The 21,029-nt window shown below is 42.4% G+C and overlaps 1 protein-coding gene across 6 annotated transcripts in view; it reads right to left on the bottom strand.

Annotated features, from left to right (window-relative positions):
- The window catches only part of FAM135B (family with sequence similarity 135 member B), a 449,831-nt gene that overhangs the window by 161,992 nt on the left and 266,810 nt on the right, over window positions 1-21,029 (bottom strand). For all 6 annotated transcript variants that reach the window (XM_055287340.2, XM_055287337.2, XM_055287336.1 and 3 more), the window contains one exon: window positions 19,007-19,086. In XM_055287340.2, the coding sequence (XP_055143315.1) occupies window positions 19,007-19,086 (80 nt within the window). The remainder of the gene's footprint in view (window positions 1-19,006; window positions 19,087-21,029) is intronic.

Genomic DNA, 21,029 nt, shown 5'->3' on the forward strand with positions numbered 1-21,029 from the left:
TTAGGATGAATAAAAAAATTTAATAAAGATGAAGGATACAAAATCAACATTAAAAAATCAGTTGTGTTTCTGTATGCTAACAACAAATACCTCAGAAAGAAATCAATAAAGCAATCTCATGTATAGCAGCTACAAAAACAATAAAATACTTAGAGACAAATTTAATCAAGGCGGTAAATGATCTATACACTGAAAATATAAGACACTAATGAAAGAAACTGAAAAGGGCACAGATACATATAAAGATAGGTCATGTTCATGGATTAAAATAATTAATATTGTTAAAATGTCCATGCCATTTAAAGCAACCTATAGATTTGATTTAAGCCCTGTCCAAATTTCAGTATTTTTCACATAAATAGAAAAAAAAAACTAAAATTCATATGAAACCACAAAAGACCTCAAACAGCCAAAGCAATCTTGTGCAAAAAGAACACAAACAAAGGGAAAAACATTCCATGCTTATGGATAGGAAGAATCAATATCATTAAAATGGCCATACTGCCCAAAACCATTTATAGATTAAATGCTATTCCTATTAAAACTACCACTGATATTCTTCACAGAACTAGAAACATTGTTTTAAAATTCATATTGAGTTCATATAAAATTCATAAAAGAGTCCAAATAGCCAGTGGGGTGGTAATTATTTTACAATACATACATATATCAAATCATCACATTGCAGACCTTAACAAATGGAAACACATCTCATGTCATGGATTGGAAAACTCAATATCGTGAAAATGACCATTTCAATATTTGAAAATGACCATTTGAAACGGCCCAGAGCAATCTACAGATTCAATACAATTCCTATCAAAATACCAACATCATCTTTCACAGAATTAGAAAAAACAATCCTAAAATTCATGTGGAACCAAAAAAGAACCTGAATAGCCAAAGCTATCCTAAGCATAAACAACAAATCTAAAGGAATCACATTACCTGACTTCAAATTATACTACAAGTCTATAGTTCCAAATCAGGATGGTACTGCTATAAAAGCAGACACATAGACTAGTGGAAAAGAATAGAGAACTCAGAAATAAAGCCAAATTTACAACCAACTGATCTTCAGCAAAGCCTACAAAAAATAAATTGGGGAAAAACATCCTAATTAATAATTGATGATGGGAAAACTGGATAGCCACAGGTAGAAGAATGAAACTGGATCAATCCTTCTCTCTCACCTTATACAAAAATCAACTCAAGATGAGTCAAAGACTTAAATCTAAGTCTTGAAATCAGAACAATTCTTGCAGATAACCTAGGAAAAACTCTTCTGGACATTGGCCTATGCAAAGACTTTACGACAAAGAACCCAAACACAAATGTTACAAAAACAAAGATAAATAGATGAGTCCTAATTAAGCTAAAAGGCTTCTGTACAACAAAATAAATAACCATCAAAGTAAACAGACAACTTACAGAACGGGAGAAAATATTTGCAAACTCTGTATTTGACAAAGGACTAATATCCAGAATCTACAAGGAGCTCAAACAAATTAGCAAGAAAAAAAATAATCCCATCAAAAAGTGGGCAAATGACACGAATAGACATTTCTCAAAAGAAGATACACAAATGGCCAGCGAACATATGCAAAAATGCTCAACGTAACTAATCATCAGGGAAATGCAAATGAAAACTACAATGAGATACCACCTTACCCCTGCAAGAATGAATATTATTAAAAAGTCAAAAAACAGCAGATGTTGGCATGGATATGGTGAAAAGGAAATGCTTATACACTGCTGGTGGGAATGTAAATTAGTACAAACTCTATGGAAAACAGTATGGAGATTTCTTAAAGAACTAAAAGCAGGCCTGCCATTTGACCCAGCAATCCCAGTGCTGTGTATCCACCCAAAGAGAAAGAAGTCATTATATTCAAGAATGCACCTGCATGCGTATGTTTATTGCAGCACAATTCACAATTGCAAAGATATGGAACCAAACTAAGCGTCCATCAACCAATGAGCAGGTAAATAAAACATGCTATATTCACACCATGGAATACTACTCAGCCATAAAAAGAATAAAATGATGTATTTTGCAATAACTTAGGTGGAGTTGGAGGCCATTATTCTAAGTGAAGTAACTCAGGAATGGAAAACCAAATACTGTATGTTCTTATAAGTGGGAGCTAGGCTGTGGGTATGGAAAGGTATACAGAGTGGTATAATGGACTTTGGAGACTCAGAAAGAGGAGAGTGGAAGGGGGTGAAAAATAAAAAATTGCACATTGGGTACCATGTACAATACTTGGGTGATGGGTGTGCTAAAATCTCAGACTTCACCGCTATATGATCCATCCATATAATCAAAAACCACCTGTACCCCAAAAGCTACTTAAATAAAAAATATTTTTAAAATAAAATTAAAAAGTGGTAGATCTTAAAAATATGCAATTTTTATTTGTCAATTATACCTCAATAAAGCTAGAAAAACAGAACAAAACAAAAAGCTGTCCACACATCATTCATAAGAAATGACATTGAAATCATATTCAATATAAGGAGAATGGTTAAATAAATCACACCACATGCATTAAATGGAAAACCCTAAGGTAATTTAAAAGGTTTAGCTCTTAACATAATTAATGAAATAGCAACATATTTACAATCAATAAAATTAAAAAGATATTAATTGACAAATTATCTCTGGAATCTTAAATAAATTCCTGACCATTCAAACTGCAAATAAACAGAAGTTCTTTCTCATGATGAAACAAACAAAAAAAAAACTGTTTAAGGTCAAAGTGTCTTTAGATCTCATGTTCCTGAGTCAGAATACAGCTTTGCTATTGACTAGTGACCTTAATCAATTCATTTCATGACTCTGCATCTGCAAGTTTCCCATTTAGTCTTTAAATTCCTTTGGCCCTGAAACTCTGCTGTATTTCTTATATAAGTCTATTTCCTCTGGTTCATAGTCAAATACTTCAAGGCGATAATCTTCAGGGTCTGTTCTCAATGAAGGTAAACTGGCCACATAGAAGAGCTGGGTCATGAGAGATAATTCCTCACACATTCCTGATTCAAATTTCAATACTATCCTTGCTGGTTCTTTTGTTTTGTTTTGTTTTGTTTTGTGTTTTTGTTTTTTTTGGTCAGGAATCCCTTGCCCAGGCTCCTGAATGCACAAGCACAAGAAGGGCTGACGTCCAGCTCATAAAGACTCCTACTGAGGGACAGATTCCTCCATCTGTGCAAAAGGGAGAAAGGAGCCATCTAATAAAGGCACTGCTAGGAAAGGCACTGGTCTGGGAACCCATCACGCTGGTTCTCTTGGTGACTTTGACATTGACTCTTTTGTGCTACAACTTTGTAGAGAGCCAACGTCTCCTTATCTACAGAATATGGGTGCCGGCCTTGATGAATACCAGGCTTTGGATACTGGATCCTGTGTTGGGAAGAGAGAGAAATACAAATAGTCCCTGCCTTCACTGAGTTTGAATCTGCAGGGGCCAAGGGAGGAATTGGATATTTTTTTACACAAATACACGCACACTTAAAGTCCTGATTGCCACAAAGCAGAGTTGCCTGCCAGCCAGGCCAAGGGGTACTTTCTGCGGGCAGTAGCCTGTGGGCAGAGTTCTGAAGGAAATGAAGGCGTGAGGAGGCAAAGCAGAGGGGAGACAGAAGGAGACATATGCAAGCATCCTGTCTTCTCAGTGTACATTAGTGGAGATGGCCAATCTGTGGTCTGCACAAACCCATGGTTAGGAAGCAGAAAGCATCATAAGGAATGTTCCGATGAAATATTAAGAAAAGATTATGTATTTTAAAGCAAGAGTATTCCTGCCTGGAAGATAAAAGGCTTTGTGTAAGTGGGAGTGGAAAATTGCGCTGCAGAATTTGATGATCTGGTAGGAAATAAATAAAAAAATTGAGGGGCAAAAGCACACTTGGCAGGTGTCACAGAACAAGCAAAGGCAGCCTCTACCTGAAAGAAACAGAAAGCAGCCCAGCCTGAGTGAAGGCATGCATCCGGGATGATTTGAAAAGTTTTATTTCAGAGACCTTGAAAATAAGGCTCAGATATTTGCTGCTAATGAATGCTTTTTAGTCTATATCAAATGCCTCTCTATAGCTTTTTTCACTGTGGACTGTGACTTCTTTGAAATCCTCTGGTTCTTGTCTTTTTCTGTGAATTCTCTGGCTATTCCTCCTCAGGCATCCTCATCAACTTGTTTTTATCTGCCCACCCCTGAATGTTCACATGGCCTCAGAAGGCCTCGGCTGGCTTCCTTTCAAATTTCACAGAATCTCCACCTTCAAACTTATCCTCACGTCTGGCTTTAACCTCTGTGTATCTGCTGGTGACTCCACATGAATTAACGTCAGTTCAGATCTTCCAACGAACCAGCTGAGTCTCCGGTGCTGGGCCGTTTATGTATTTTATTATATTGAATTATTTTTAGGCAATGGAGCTCCTTCTTTCCCAGCCCCCCAACTCAATCTTACATGGAAGTCTAATCTGTAAAACAGACGAACATAATTTTATGAAAATAATTTAGTTTATATGGTCCAAATGGGTAGCATTTGCTGAAGAAAATCAATGAAACCATGAAGCTATTCCTTAGACAAGCAGTTTTTTATTTTTCTGACAGCATAAGATATGGTATATTTAACATCTACAAGCATCATTGTTGGTGCCTATGTATTTTGTGTGATATATATTTGATTCATCCCATCCCTTTTCAAAATCTTTGGTTCTGCTATTCATTTTTATCCCCCATGGTAACTATTTCTCTTGCTATTATGCAAAAACTCTAAGACTGATTTTTTAAAATAAGAATTTGGGATCAATTATTGTTTCAAAATCTTGTTACTTTATCTAGCAAATGTTCACACTCTCTTCCTCATGAATACTAAAGCCAAATGAGACGTATGGGGAGCTCAGGGTAAGCACTGAAATCACACATAGCCCAATTTGTCATGACCTGGGATGCCATCTGTTCTCATGTCATTGCACAACTCTGTGCTGAGCGGATGTGACCCAGCCAGGCCTGGCATCTGGGCCCCTCACGTATAGGTGCTATGGAGGGGCATGTCTGCTTGCATCACGTCATGTGATCAGACGTATGCATCTGCTAAGTCACTCCCTCAATGCCACAGAGTTGAAATATGGGAAGAAAGGAAGTCTACACAAAAACAGTTAAGAAATATAGCACAAGTCAATGATGATGAGAAGGAGGGGCAGAGCAGCTGCCATTTGAATATACTTCCGTGACAAGGGCTTGCATGACCTAAGTAAATCTGCAACATGACCCTGCGAGACAGGGTCTACTCCTGCTGTCATGCTCATGTGTAGAAACTGAGGCACTGGGCGCTTGCCCAAAATCTCACCATTTTAGAGGTGGAGCCAGGATTTGAACCCAGACACTAGAAGTTATATTCCTAAAATAGGTCTTCACTGTATAAATATTTACTAAAATAATAAGACAAACATTTCATTCATTGCATTTTTTAAAACATGTAACATATTTAAGAAAAGCAACTGAAATAACATGTGTGTAGTTAACCTAGAGGCCAGTCCGTGGAACACTGTCTGAGAGACCCCTAAAAGTCTAATCTTGTCACTGCTGCATCAGTGTGAACATCCAATGAGAGCTGGGAGCATGAAGAGAAGGAGGCTAGTGAGGATGCTGAGCAAAGGAAAGAATCTGGTTCTGCATCAGGCAGTGCCAGGGGCACAAGAGGAAGCTGAACATCTGAGAAGGAAGAGACAGCTCTGATGGATAGGACTTAAAATTTTGATTAGAGGCAGAAGTGAGGGTGGATAAGGGGGTCAGGATGAAGCTCAGGTCCCTCTTGCTGGGCCAGCTGCATGGCAGGGCCATTTATCAACAAAGCTGATTCCCACCTTCAGCAGATGCTTGCCACAGGTCCTGTTCCCAACACCACGGGCACAGAAGGGAACAAACAACACTTGTCCAGACCCGGGAGCTGGACCATCTGGACTTGAATCCTGCCTCCATGACTTAATACTTGGGGAGCCTTGGGCAAGTCAATGGGTTTCTCTATGCCTAAATTTCCCCTTCTGCAAAACAGGGACCTATTCATATAACTTATCACATAGGGAAGATGTGATGAGTTAAGTACAGCATACATATGAAGTATTACAAATAACTCCTGGCATGTAAACACCACTCAGTAGTAGTGATCTGCTGAAAGTAACATTATTATTAAATTCAAGAGGAGATGCAGACGAAAAATAACTAAGCTCATATATATAATAAATTAACTGAAGTCACCTAAAGAAAAAAAGAGTAAGGACTCGTGTATCAACAAGTGACACAGAGAATCTATTCAAAGAAAAAACTGGGCAAGAATTCCTCTCTCAGAAGGTGACATTTGAGCAAAGACCTGAATTAATTAAGGAAACAAGCTAGACAAAGGTTGGGAGAGAAATCACCAAGTGCCAGACAAAAACATACCCAAGTTCAGAAGCTCTGCATTGGGAATGAACTTGGTGCATTCGAGAATGAATAAGAGTGACAGGGAAGAGGGATGGAAGATGAATGTAAGAGGAACTCAGCGACGAGATGACCCCAAGTGAACCAGGACCTGCTAAGAAGTTTGGATTTTTTTCCCCATAGTTTACAGGATTCAATAATATAACAGTGACAAGCCAGACTGTCTGAGTTAGAACCCTGACCCCACCTCTTATTATGCCTTGGCTAGGCCACAGGCTCATTTTCAACCATCAGTATTAACTTGTGGATTTTTTAAAAATTATTCCCAAGGAACACACAGTGGAAGGGACACGGGTATCAGGACTTCTGAAATGCAGAATGAGAAAGGGGAGTGTTCTCAGGGTAACAGTCCTGCTCACAGAGATGCTATACACCCCACACTGGGTCCCTCAGAGCCATTTCAAAAATGGCACCTGTAATCCCAGCTACTTGGGAGGCTGAGGCACAAGAATCACTTGAACCCGGGATGCGGAGGTTGCAGTGAGCCGAGATCGCACCACCGCACTCCAGCCTGGGCGATTGAGATTCAGTCTCAAAATAAATAAATAAATAAATAAATAAAATAAAAATAAAAATAAAAAATAAAAAAAACACTCTTTTGGTGATCCCACTTCCTAGCAATTGTATTAAAATATACCAATTTTAATTATATTAAAATTTCCCACAAATGAGTCAGGGAAATATGTATTATTTTCTACAACATGTGTTTTCAAAATTAGTTACCTCCTAATAATCCTTGACTATCTGTTGCCTATCAAAGAAGGCCCAATTCATCCACTATCATGAAAAGTAATTCTTAAATGAAAGAGAAAATTTCATGTTTTTATTATGCAGATGAACCCCCCCCCCAAATAACAATGAGCCCAGCAGAGGTGGACCCAACTCCACCAGAACTGACACCCACTCACCAGGCCTCACCATTTTAATTGCTTTTGCCTTGGCTGCCAAAGGCAGGCTACTTGGAGTCTGCAAGCTGCCCAGTGTCTTAGGGAACGGTTGAGATACACATGCATGTATACATACACACACACACACACACACACACACGATCCAAATACAAAAATTAAGCTGCAGAGTCAAAATTAATAATGCTTAATTGAATTTCCTCAAAATGATAGTCCATTGGTCCAATGAGTCTTTATGAAAATGTCAGTGCATTTGCAGAGACCTTGCAGGTAGATTTTCTTACTTTGTAACATTTCTTGAGTATGCAGAAAAATCACAAATGCTTATGAATAAAGAGTTAGTTATCAGGAGGTAACTAATTTTAAAAACACGTGTTGTAGAAAAATAATACATATTTATCTGATTCATTCATGGGAAATTTTAATATAATTAAAATTGGTATATTTTAATATAATTGCTAGGAAGTGGGATCACCAAAAGTGAGAGTGGTATTTATTTATTTATTTATTTATTTATTTATTTACTTGAGACGGAATCTCGCTCTATCGCCCAGGCTGGAGTGCGGTGGCAAGATCTCGGCTCACTGCAGCCTCCACATCCCGGGTTCAAGTGATTCCTGTGCTTCAGCCTCCCGAGTAGCTGGGATTACAGGCACTATTTTTGAAATGGCTCTAAGGGACCCAGTGTGGGGTGTATGGAATCTCTGTGAGCAGGACTGTTTTACCCTGAGAACACTCCCCTTTCTCACTTCGCATTTCAGAGGTCCTGATACCTGTGTCCCTTCCACTGTGTGTTCCTTGGGAATAATTAAAAAAAAAAATCCACAAGTTAATACTCATGGTTAAAAACGAGCCTGTGGCCTAGCCAAGGTATATATTCAGCAGAGCCTGGAGACTGCCCTCCTGCCGTTTATGGCAACCACTATTCCAATTGCCGAACAGCCTCCCGAGCTCAGAAATAAAATCGATTTCTTTTCATGATTACAGTGCTTTCCACCGGCACCCAGTGAAAATGCATCTGTGAGCAGGTCAAGAATCAAAGTCCTCTGCTGCAAAGGTCCTCAAAGATGTGGCTTTCACATTTAATGCATGAAGACTACAGAATTTCTTCTTATAACTGTTAAGCCACCAAGAAGGAAAGACTAAATCATGTAATTATCCATCATTAGTATCAACCTATTAGCTACAATTTTAGAATTCCAAGGTTCTAGGAGAGCAAAGAATTTATGTTGTGCAGCCCCATGTGAATTTCCTCTTCAATATTTTCTCCCCATGCCATTTTATTTCACTTTTTTTTTTTTTTTTTTTTTTAGAGACTGAGTCTCGCTCTGTTGCCAGGGTAGAGTGCAGTGGCACTATCTCAGCTCACTGTAACCTCCACCTCCCAGGTTCAAGCGATTCTTCTGCCTCAGCCTCCCGAGTAGCTGGGACTACAGGCATGCACCAACACGCCCAGCTAATTTTTTGTATTTTTAGTAGCGGCGGGGTTTCACCATGTTGTCCAGGATGGTCTCGATCTCTTGACTTTGTGATCTGCCCACCTCGGCCTCCCAAAGTGCTGGGATTAAGGCATGAGCCACTGCGCCCGGCCTCATTTTATTTTAAAGTTTGACTTAGGAGATCTGGGAGTCAGGGTCAAGAAACTGACCTTAGCAAATGCCCATGGGATTCCGTGAGTCAGGACCTTGGGCTGCACATTGAGGAACTCTGGGCTATGCGATGTGGACCCACACGCTCTGGTTTGAGGGGGTACAGAACAGTTCTCCCCACACTGATTCTAAATATTTTCCATGAGGATAACTCAAATGCCAGGCATCATACTTCATTCTTAGTCTATCAGAAACCTTCTGACCAAAACAGAAAGCGGTTGTCTTGCCTCTTTTGGTTACTTTGTTTTCTTCAAATAATCAGGATTTTTTTTTATGTAAGTAACAGTTTAATGACTATGAGAACTCCAAACAGCATAGTTTTCCACTGATACTCTTTCTTCCAAAACAGCCTATTTTGACTAGCCTTCAAGAGCTCAATTTTCTTTTTTTTTTCTAACTGCATGATATTCAGCTTTCCACTTCCTTTTGTTCTTTGCTCCGAGCTCTGTCTTCAGATGTGGCTTTTTATCCACTCATTCAACAAACACGCACGAGATGCCTACTCTGCCCCAGGCCCTCTGCTAGGCACCAGCCGGCCAGCATTGAAGAAAGCAACATGGTGCCAGCAACTTGGAGTGTGCATCTTAGCATCACCTTCCTCATGAAAGATTAACTTGTAAGTCTAAATATCAAAAGAACAAAAAAGCTTTCTCATGTTAAAAAGCCCTGGATGACTCCAAATAGATGCACACAATTTTATAACGCCCTTTTCATTGTGCATGGCCTCATACCATGCTGAACCCCTGCTTGAAACCTTCGGTACAAGAAAAGTTCCGTGCTGTGGAAGACAACATCGCAGCTGGGCATCTCAGGGTTCAGAGAGAGCTCTGGACCAGTGCCTGGCACACAGGAGGCCCTCAAGAAACTTTGAACAAGTAAAACTCCGTCAGGACTAACATTCCAGTCCATGCAACTTCCCCTACCTTCTGTTATGAAACTAAAGTAGCCAGTGTTGATGAGCGTTCATCATGTCGGACTCCCTTTTCAGTGTGACATTTTTAATTCTCATAAAAACCACATGAAGGAAGTGTTATTATTATTAATTATTAATATTCCCATTTTACAGAGAAGAAAAATGAATTCCAGGGAGGTGAGTGAGGAGTTCGAGGTCATCCAGTGTGAGTGCGGGCCCAGGCTTCTGATTCTACAATCTGTGTAAGCGGCACTCTAGAGACAGAGGTTGCTCTCTCCTCCACCCACAAGGCAAGTCACTCTGAAGCCTTGTGCTGCATCTCTGGATGCATGCTTCCGGGGCCCTCTACTTGTCCCTCATCCCTAGATTTGTTTGCTTAAAACTCATTGTACTGGGTGAAGTTTCCCATGCAGCAGCTGTTAACGCCACTGCCTGAGCAAGAAGAAGGTAGTTAAGCTAACCAGGGGACCCTGGAGCCTTACCCACTAGGGAACGAATGCAGGGCAGGGCTGTTGACTCCAAGTGAGCCAAAGTCATAAAGATCTGCTGGGGGGACCCTCCTCATTTCTGAGCAGATGAAGATTTGCCTTGGTGACCTGCACCAGAAATCAGGACATCAGAAGTCAGGTGTGCCTCACAAAAGAGGGCACCTTGCCAAGGAGGTCCCACTGAGCCCTGAGTCCCTGGGGCCTCCCCTCCCAAGCCCACATCACTCACGTTGTAATTGCCACACAATCTCTGTCCACACCCTGGTCTTTGGGCCCCATGAAAGTAACGCCAGCCACCAAGCTCGCTGTCAACAGCGCCTCATACACAGCAAACTTTCAAAAGTAGAATTTTATGCTGGGTAAGTATCTTAACAGAAATCACAAAACATTCCAGTTAGAATGGTGATTATTAAAAAGTCAGGAAACAACAGATGCTGGGGAGGTTGTGGAGAAATAGGAATGCTTTTACACTGTTGGTAGGAGTGTAAATTAGTTCAGCCATTGTGGAAGACAGTGTGGCAATTCCTCAAGGATCTAGAACCAGAAATACCATTTGACCCAGCAATCCCATTACTGGGTATATATCCAAAGGATTATAAATTATTCTACTATAAAGACACATGCACATGTATGTTTATCGCAGCACTATTTACAATAGCAAAGACTTGGAACCAACCCAAATGCCCATCAATGATAGACTGGATAAAGAAAATGATGCACATATACACCATGGAATATTATGCAGCCATAAAAAAGAATGAGTTCATGCCCTTTGCAGGATCATGGATGAAGCTGGAAGCCATCATTCTCGGGCAACTAACACAGGAACAGAAAACCAAACATTGCATGCTCTCACTCATAAGTTGGAGTTGAACAATGAGAACACATGGACACAGGGAGGGGAACATCACACACCGGGGCCTGTCAGGCAGCAGGGGGCAAGGGGAGGGAGAGCATTAGGATAAATACCTAATGTACACGGGGCTTAAAACCTGGAGATGGGTTGGTAGGTGCGGCAAACCACCATGGCCCATGTATGCCTATGTAACAAACCTGCACTTTCTGCACATGTATCCCAGAACTTAAAGTAAAATTAAAAAATAAAGAAGTAGCCACTGTGCTAATCCCAATTAAAAAAATAAATAAATAAATCACAACAAATGTGATTTCTAAGAGATTATTCCGCCAGATGTGGCAGGGGGTGGTGCAAGGCTGTGGTGTCCTGGTGCGTGCACCTGTGCATGAGAATCCATGCATATGTGGGCTCCCAACAGGACAGAAAACCTATCAAGTACCCACGTATGTTACCTGCACTGATCCTTCAAACATTTCTACAGGGTCATTCCTATCATTGCTGTTCCCATTTATAGAGAGCTAAAGAGTGGCACAGAAGCTACTGGTTCAGGGCCACAAGAACCTGGGTGGACTGAGGTTTGGCCAGCTTCAAACCCTACTTCCTAATTGCTCTACTATTTCTAGCAGCTTCTGGACACAGATGCTAAAGCAGCAGACAACAATGTGTTGTCAAATAACTTATGATGGGTGTGCAGTCAGTGAGACCCAGATGGGGAGTGGAGAATCAGGGTAGGGAAAGAGAGGAAGACAGGCCTGGGTACATTTCAGGGGTCCTGAGAAGGGCGCTTCAGCCTGATTGCCAGGCAACTTGGGAGTGAGCCTTACCTCCCATCCTGACACAAAGGAGCTGGGTTTCCATGACCCTGTGTTAGTAGCCATTTGTTCACAGCAAGGGTTGGGGTGAGAATGGGGGATGATGGGATTCAAACTCCCAGGAAAGTTTAATTATTGGACAAAATGCTTCCTGTTGTCTGGGAGTGGTCCTCCACAGGGAAGCCCCAGGTTCTGGGGACTGGAAACACATTAAAATAGGGTAGAAGAAGCACAGAAATGCAGGTGGGGTGTGGAAGGGGCTACGTGCTGCATGCCTATAGCTTGTGCGAAGGACGTTCAGTTGAGTAACTATTAATTCTGACAGGGGCAGGAGACTGCCCTTAGACCACCTGGTCGTTGAAGGCTGCATGCATTCTTTCTGTAAGTCCGTTGGGAGGAGAGGCAGGAAAGAAAGAAAAAGGAAAGGGTAGGCATTCAAAGTTGAAGGAACTGCAAAGACGGGAGTTGGGATGAGTCAAGGCACATGACTGCACGGAGACTGATGGAAGCTCCTGAAGGAGGGCCCTAGTTGGCCAGCAGGTATCATGGCACAATCTCAAGGACAAAGGATAGAGCGACAATGCTGATTTGGCCCAAAGGAAGTGGGGTGGTCACCCATGCCCCTGGCAGAGCAGATTCCTGGCCTGCTCAGAGTGGAAGGAAAGGGTCCCTGGGCCTGGCGTTTCTGAGTTGACTGCTGTGACCTGCCTGGAAGCCGAAAAGATGGAAGAGCCCCCTTTTAAGTGCTTTGCTTAATCAGGAAGCCCACTCTGCCACTCACCCTGCCACCCACTCTGCCGCCCACCCTGCCGGCCCTGGGTAGGCTCTTCTGTGGCCCCAGGCTGGTACTTAGAGCCTGGGGGCTGCGGTGTTTTACCTGCTTAGAATTCTCCATGAAAACAGACATATTTGATATTTAGGTGCTTTAATGGACCCTGAAAATAAATTAGATTGATTCATTTGAAGAATAAATGTCTGTCCCCCACCCTACATGGTAAAACTCTTAAATGCTTCTACTTAATGGAAATGGAAATTACCTCTCAAAACATTATGAAAACTAATCATGGCAATTTTTATACATTTCCACAATTTACTGTGCTATCTTTTCTCTTGCTTTGATGAGCAATGACTAGCAGATGCCTGTTTTGTGCCTAATCATTTACTGCAGCCTCACTCGACTTGAACAGACCCTTCTCCCAAGTGTGATTCAACTGATCAGCCCCCTAAGGGAAAAAAATAACATCTCTAGGTAGGAAGAGACTGCAGAGTCTATTAAATAGCAACATTTTGGTGGAAGAAAAGAGCCATGGCTAAGTATATTTAACATCTGTTCATACAGACGTGGACATATCAATTACTTTGTAACCCTGAACTCAAAAGAAAAAAACAAATCTGAGACCCGCAAAACATAAGCAAGCCTTTGAAGAAAGCACCATTACATTTTAAAATGTCTTAAATCTGTTTTATCTTCCTGGAATACCTGAACTCTCACATTCAATTAATTATCATTCATCTTTGTATTTCTCAGGGCACAGTACACTTTCTGGCTTGTAAGAGGCATCTGAAAAATTTGTTGAACTCAGATAAATATCAGTTTTGATCCAAACGTCATATGCTTGATTGACAAGTATAATAAGTGAGTATGTTAGAATTAAGATAGACTAAATCAATTATACATATGCACATATATATACAAGTATATATTTATATGTATAGACGTTTATATGTATAGGAAGACCACTTGAAATTATATACACACAGGCATGTATATGTATACATATGCATATATGTTTGTGTGTGTATATGTTATGATTACTACAAAGAATAGTGAAAGTAGCATTCAATTTGAGGACTGAGACACACAATGAAGTTTCTGAAAATCCCCATCACACTTTTACCAAGAAAAATTTATGTTCTGTTCTATCTGCATAACTAGCTGTTGGCAAGCCACATCCTACTGGCAGGCCTTCTCTTAGAAACTATTAGATGAGGCCAGGCATGGTGGCTCACTCCTGTAATCCCAGCACTTTGGGAGGCCAAGGTGGGCAGATCACTTGAGGTCAGGAGTGCAAGAGCAGCCTGGACAACATGGTAGAAACCCCATCTCTACTAAAAATATGAAAATTAGCCAGGCATGGTGGCATACACCTGTAATCCCAGCCACTCGGGAGGCTTAGGCAAGAGAATCGTTTGAACCCGAAAGGTGGAGGTTGTGGTGAGCCGAGATTGCACCACTACACTCCAGCCTGGGAGACTGAGCAAGACTCCCTCTCGGAAAAAAAAAAAAAAAAAAAAAAAGAAAGAAAGAAAAAGAGCCGGGCGCGGTGGCTCATGCTTGTAATCCCAGCACTTTGGGAGGCCGAGGCGGGCAGATCACGAGGTCAGGAGATCAAGGTCACGGTGGAACCCCGTCTCTACTAAAAATACAAAAAACTAGCCGGGCGTGGTGGCGGGCGCCTGTAGTCCCAGCTACTCGGAGAGGCTGAGGCAGGAGAATGGCGTGAACCTGGGAGGAGGAGCTTGCAGTGAGCCGAGATTGAGCCACTGCACTCCAGCCCGGGCGACAGAGCGAGACTCCGTCTCAAAAAAAAAAAAAAAAAGAAAGAAAGAAAAAGAAACTATCAGATGAGATTGTACAACCTGGCTTTCCCTTGAATGTTTAGACCTCATCTCTCTAAGGGTCCACAGGAATGCAGCAATAATACAAAAAGCCTGTCACAGTCTATCATTCTTTTTTTTTTTTTTTTTTTTTTTTTGAGACAGAGTCTCACTCCGTCGCCCAGGCTGGAGAGCAGTGGCATGATCTCTGCTCATTGCAGCCTCTGCCTCCCGGGTTCAAGCAATTCTCCCGTCTCAGTCCCTCGAGTAGCTGGGACTACAGGCGTGTGCCACCACGCCTGCCTAATTTTTTGTATTTTTAGTAGAGATGGGGTTTTGCCATGTTGGCCAGGCTGGTCCTGAACTCCTGACCTCAGGTGATCTGCCTGCCTCGGCCTCCCAAAGTGCTGGGATTACAGGTGTGAGCCACCACACCCGGCCACAGGCTGTACCATTCTTTAAGGCCATTGTGGACACAGAGATTAGCAAATGCTGCTGGTCACAGTCTTGGTCCTGAGCTGGTTGTCCCAGCCATTCCTGTATCCCACTCTCTTATCATCCATCAGTGTCCATCTTCCCATCTTACCTTCACACTGAATGTTCAGCAACATCCCTCCTGTTTAACCTTGGTACCTAACATGGTTTTGCTATGTCCCCACCTAAATCTCATCTTGAATTCCCACAAGTTGTGGGAGGGACCCAGTGGGAGGTAATTGAATCACGGAGGCAAGTATTTCCCATGCTGTTATTGTGATAGTGAATAAATCTCATGAGATCTGACGGTTTTAAAAAGAGGAGTTCTCCTATACAAACACTGTCTCTCTTTGCCTGCTGCCATCCATGTAAGATGTGACTTGTTCCTTCTTGCCTTCCCTGGTGATTGTGAGGTTTCCCTACCCATGCAGAACTATAAGTCCAATTAAACCTTTGTATTATGTAAATTACCCAGTCTTGGGTATGTCCTTATCAGAGCATGAAAACGGACTCATATAGCACCCCTTCGCCCATGCTATGAGGGCCCTCTGTCTCACTTACATCAAGTCACCCGTTTAAACATCCCTTCTGTCACCTTTGCCTTAGGAACACTTCTGTTGGCTCCATCTGCAAGCTTCCCTTGAATGCATGGTAAGACTTTTTATTAACTGATAATATTAATAATAACAGCTGCATTTTATTTTTCCCATTTTGTATCAAGCACTAAGCTAGGGGCTTTGCCATCATGTTCTCGAATCCTCTCTGAAACACTAGGCAAAAGGTATGACTATCCCCATTGTGGTAAAAAAAAAAAAAAAAAAAAAAGAGATACATGGAACAAAACAGCCAAATGAAATCATTTATTCCAATAAGATCATTCAAGTACTGAGTATCAAAGACATCCTTAAAGTCCAAATGTTTTCACTCCTCCTGGTTCTCTTCCAATATGTTATATTTTTTTGCCTAAAGATAAATTTTTCTTTTTTCCCCTCAGAAATGCATACAGATAATGGAAAATAAGTTTGGATAGTTGGCCAGAAATAGGACTGCCAGATTTCCTCCCATCACTGTACATGCAGACGGTGCTTCCAATGAACGGCGAGAGTCTTATTTCCATTCCCCTGGGGCTGGCCTTGTCACCTGCCCTGAACAATGAACTGTGGAGGAAGCAACCCTGGGCCAGCCTCCATCTAGCCCTTAAGTGGCCTGGAATCTTCTTCATTTTCTCTCTGAGGAACTCAGCTATCATGTAAGAAGTCTGACCACCCAACTGGAGACAGAAGCCCAGCTGTCCCTTATCTGGTGCAGCCACTCCAACCAAGGGGTCAGACACAGATGAGTGAAGGCATCTTGGCTGCTCCATCCTCAGCTGAGATCTCAGCTGAAGGTAGTGCATAAATGTCCCCAGCCTAGGCTGGCTAACTCAAAACATTATAAAAGAATAAGCCATTGTTAAAAGTCACAAGTTTTGGAGTGCTTCATAATGCAGCAGTCTCTAACCAAAAATAGTATAATTGGAAAATTCACCTTGAAGAAGAAATACAAATTCTGCACATCCCTCACCTGGGGCACAATCTCATTGCAAATTATTGCTGGCCATTGTATTAGTATTCTGTTCTAAACAGTGTGCTACTGCAAAGCTCAAGGCATACCAGCTTCATCATAATTACCCCCATTACTAGCTGGGCTCTGCCAACCACTGAGCATCCTGCAGCCCTCTGGTCCTCACAGCTGGGGCCTGCCGGCTCCAAAAGATGGCTCATCCGGTGACAGGACCCAAGCTCCTGTTGTCCACAGTCACAAGGAAGAAGCGGAGTCCTTGACAGGAGCCTGGGGATGGCTTTCATCAGGTCAGCTGTGGTGTTATTTCTGCTTCACTTCTAGGTCTCTCTCCGAGGCTTTGAACTTGACCCTGAGATCGGGTCCCTCAAACCCCTGATGGTACGACCACAGGTAGGACTAACTGGCTACTTACCTTGTGCTAGTTCTTGTTCTGACATATGTATATTTATAACCCCTATGAAATAGAAAATGTCCTTTTTATTTATAATTTCTAAGACAAATATCTATGAAGAATGCATTTTTATCCTCATATTTCAGGAAACTAAAGTTCAAGCTGCTAGTAACATATCTGGGGTCACAATATGTTATTATCCAATGTACACATATGGACACTGCTTCATGCAAGGTCAGGGTCCAAATCCCCTGCTCTCTCTGTGGACATCATGGACCTTCTTCTGTTGGAAGGTAGGGTCGGGAAGGGGTGAGGCACAGGATGATAGGAAAGGAGTGAACTGCTGGATTCTTAAATCACTCTGGATCTACACTGGACCTAGGGGAATGGGTGGCCTACTTATCAGATGCCTGATTCCTTCCCAGGAGAGAGGAGTGGAGGGCAAGAGGAGGAACACCTTGGAAATATGGCAACTTGACTGTTATTTAATGCTTTTTACTCTGCTCAGAGGCAAGGGAGAAGCCGGTGGCCATCAGTGTCTTTCCTTTTGTAAACTACAGGCTTGAGTTATCCTATTGCTCTGAAACCACAGGCCTCTTCTCATGTTCTATCGTGTGGCCTGAGGAACCAGGTCCCCCTCCAGACATCTTCCAGCGTAAATTTAAGCAGACCACCACATCTACATTCCTGACTTGTGGGTATTCAATTGCATGTGATTCCACTCACCATAACAAGTTGCAAAATCCAAATGAATTTTATCAAGTGTAGCTACGACCAGTACTCTTAGCTCTACTGGATTGGATTTCTACAACATTCTTAGCTACTCATACTTTATAATTAATGTTAAACAGATTTTGCACAGCTCTGTCTTATCTGTTTACTTTAACGCTCCCTACCCTCTACCCTACCCTTTAAGTCTTTCTCCTTCTTTTTTTTTTGGAACCCCACTCTGTCACCCAGGCAGAAGTGCAGTGGCACAATCTTGGCTCACTGCAACCTCTGCCTCCCAGGTTTAAGTGATTCTCCTGCCTCAGCCTCCTGGGTAGCTGGGATTACAGGTACCCACCACCATGCCTGGCTAATTTTTTTGTATTTTTAGTATAGGCAGGGTTTCGCTTTGTTGACCAGGCCGGTCTCAAACTCCTGACCTCAGGTGATCTGCCCACCTCGGCCTCCCAAAGTGCTGGGATTATAGGCATGAGCCACTGCACCTGGCCTCTCCTTCTTCTTAAGGTCTAGCTAGTCTACACAGTTCTCCCAAATTTACTAATGCAAACTCCTAATAGCTCTACTAGTTAATATTATGTCTGTCCTTATTTCTGGCACGGTAAGTTCTCTTTTTCTGACTCAACACTCTGTGATCACTACCTGCTCATAGCCCTGGTTACCCACTTTGTACTCCAGCCTTCTCAAGATCAGGATCTGAGTTGTCCTTGGCAATCCTTCTCCTCAAGCTGGGAGCACTGCTCTCGGACCCCTCACAGTGTATGGAAAGTGCCACCGACACCGCCTACTCACTCAGTCCTCTGTACCTAGTTGATTCCCAGGTTCCCTTTAACAGGCTTCTCTTTACCCACTTGCTGGATGTCATTTCCCACCGGCGTCCTCCCTGAGTTGACAGCCCGTTTACCTCCAAATACTGGCTGTTCCTGGGAAAGTGTACTTTTCTTAAGCCAGGTTCCCCTTGCCACAATGTACACATATGGCCACCTCCAACTGTTGGTTTCCATTTCCAAAATTCGCTCATCCAACATTCATCACAGATTGACTGAGTACGTCTACATGCCTTGCACTCTGCTGTGCCCTGGCGAGCAGTGACAAAGGGAGGTTCGCCATTGGGGGCAAGTGCCCCATTGCCATTCTTCTGCTCACCTGTCTGCCCAGCGATGGAGGCACTCAGTCTGTGGGGGATCCTTGAAGACACCTTCAAGGTCACTCGGATCTGGTAATACCTAAGAAAAGAGAAGAGGACAGGATGCTGAAGATCAGGCTTCTTAATGTTGACTCTAAGAATACCTAGAATTAATCCTGAAAGCCATAGGAAATCAGGGAAGTTTCTTGGCAGCATGCACAATCATCTGGCATCAATGAGAAATGCATTTTGTCAGCAGAGTTGGAGAGGGAAGTGATGGGGCAGTGTTGGAGATTGGAAGTTGAGTTCACTTGAGATCACACAAGACTGAACAAGGTCGGAGGTGATGGGAATAGAGAAAAGAAAGAGATGGGTCATGTGACACAGTTTCATTAAGGGGTGTGGGTTTTATTTAGTCAAGAAAGGTTATTGTTATAGGAAAGTAGGTTATTTACGCATGGTGGAGAATCCATCTATAAATTGAGTTTCTATCATATTGCAACACAGAAACCACTTCCTTTAGTAACGCTGCTGAGTTATTCTTCTTGGGGATGTTGCCAAATGCACTTTTCCCTGTGTATTTCACCTTCCTTAATTTTAACATAGCATTCCCATTTTCAAATTGCACCATTTCAGGACAATGTGCAGGTTCTCCTGATGTCAGTTAACTCTCTAATGTGCTGTCTTTTGCCCCAAGTACAGAAGCATCTTTTGAAGTTCTGTGCTTTGCAATTAATGACTTTTTGCTTGTAAGCACTTGAGGACATTTCTGGCATCATCATTGTTCTCTTCTTTTACTGATTTGAAACCCACTGTGAAATGGAATGTGAATAAACCGAAGTGAAATATAAGGAAAATGGACCATGAACACACCAGTCTCCTGTGGCTCATTGAGCTCATAGCTGGACGAGTACCCTGCTATTGACGTCCTTGCACTGCACATACACTCATAGAATGTTTCTGTTGGCAGTCTCATGCTTGTTTTTAATGTATAAATGATGAACAAAAATGAAGAGAAAAGGGCACTGGCGCTGGATTCATAGCTGCAGCATGAGTGACACATTTCCAGCTGCATGACGTTAAGTACATCACATAACTTCTCTGAACTTGTTCCTGTATCTGTAAAATGAATATATATATATTGAGATGGCATCTTGCTGTGTCACCCAGGCAGGCGTATAGTGGTATGATCTCGGCTCACTACAACATCCGCCTCCTGGGTTCAAGCAATTCTTTTGCCTCAGCCTCCCACGTAGTTGGGACTAGAGGCACGCACCACCACACCTGGCTAATTTTTGTATTTTTAGTAGAGACGGGGTTTCACCATGTTGGTCAGTCTGGTCTTGAACTCCTGACCTCATGATCCACCTGCCTCAGCCTCCCAAAGTGCTGGGATTACAGGCGTGAGCCACCATGCCCGGCCAAAATGAGTATTTTTTAAAAGTACCTGCTATGACTTCTGTTTCCAGAAAGATGAAGTAGACAGACATACTTTACCCTATTTTTCGCACTAAGCACAACAAAAACTCTAACCATATATAGAAAACAAGCAAATTAAGATTCTTCAAGGTGGAGAGGAAAGCAGACAGGTTAGGGACCTCAGGACCCAAGGAAAGACATGCTGGTGAGGCTTCTGCATTTCCTGTTGCCTCATATATCCCAGACTGGATACTGGAGAAGCCAAGAAGCCAGAAAAGCTAATAGCCACCAACAAGAAAATTATACAAAAACAGCCCTCTCCCTGCAGCCGAAGGATCAGGAAGAGAACAGCCTAGCAAGACAGAAAACTTTTAGGCAACAGCTGTCTACTCCAGTCAAGAAACAGAAAACACTGTGGGCCCACCTCCACCCACACCACCTCCACCCACACCAGCAAAGGCAAAGTAGGAAGTCTAGACACCCGCCATCCCCAGACTGCACGAAAACACTGCATCCCCACCCAACCTGCCAAGAGAAGGACTTCAGCAGGGGGCCAGGTTTTCATCCCTAACAGATGGCAAAGAGAACCCCACCCGTTCAGTTGAAGTGGCGACCATGTAGGGA

This window comes from Symphalangus syndactylus, chromosome 7, assembly GCF_028878055.3.
Source record: "Symphalangus syndactylus isolate Jambi chromosome 7, NHGRI_mSymSyn1-v2.1_pri, whole genome shotgun sequence".
NCBI lineage: Eukaryota > Metazoa > Chordata > Mammalia > Primates > Hylobatidae > Symphalangus > Symphalangus syndactylus.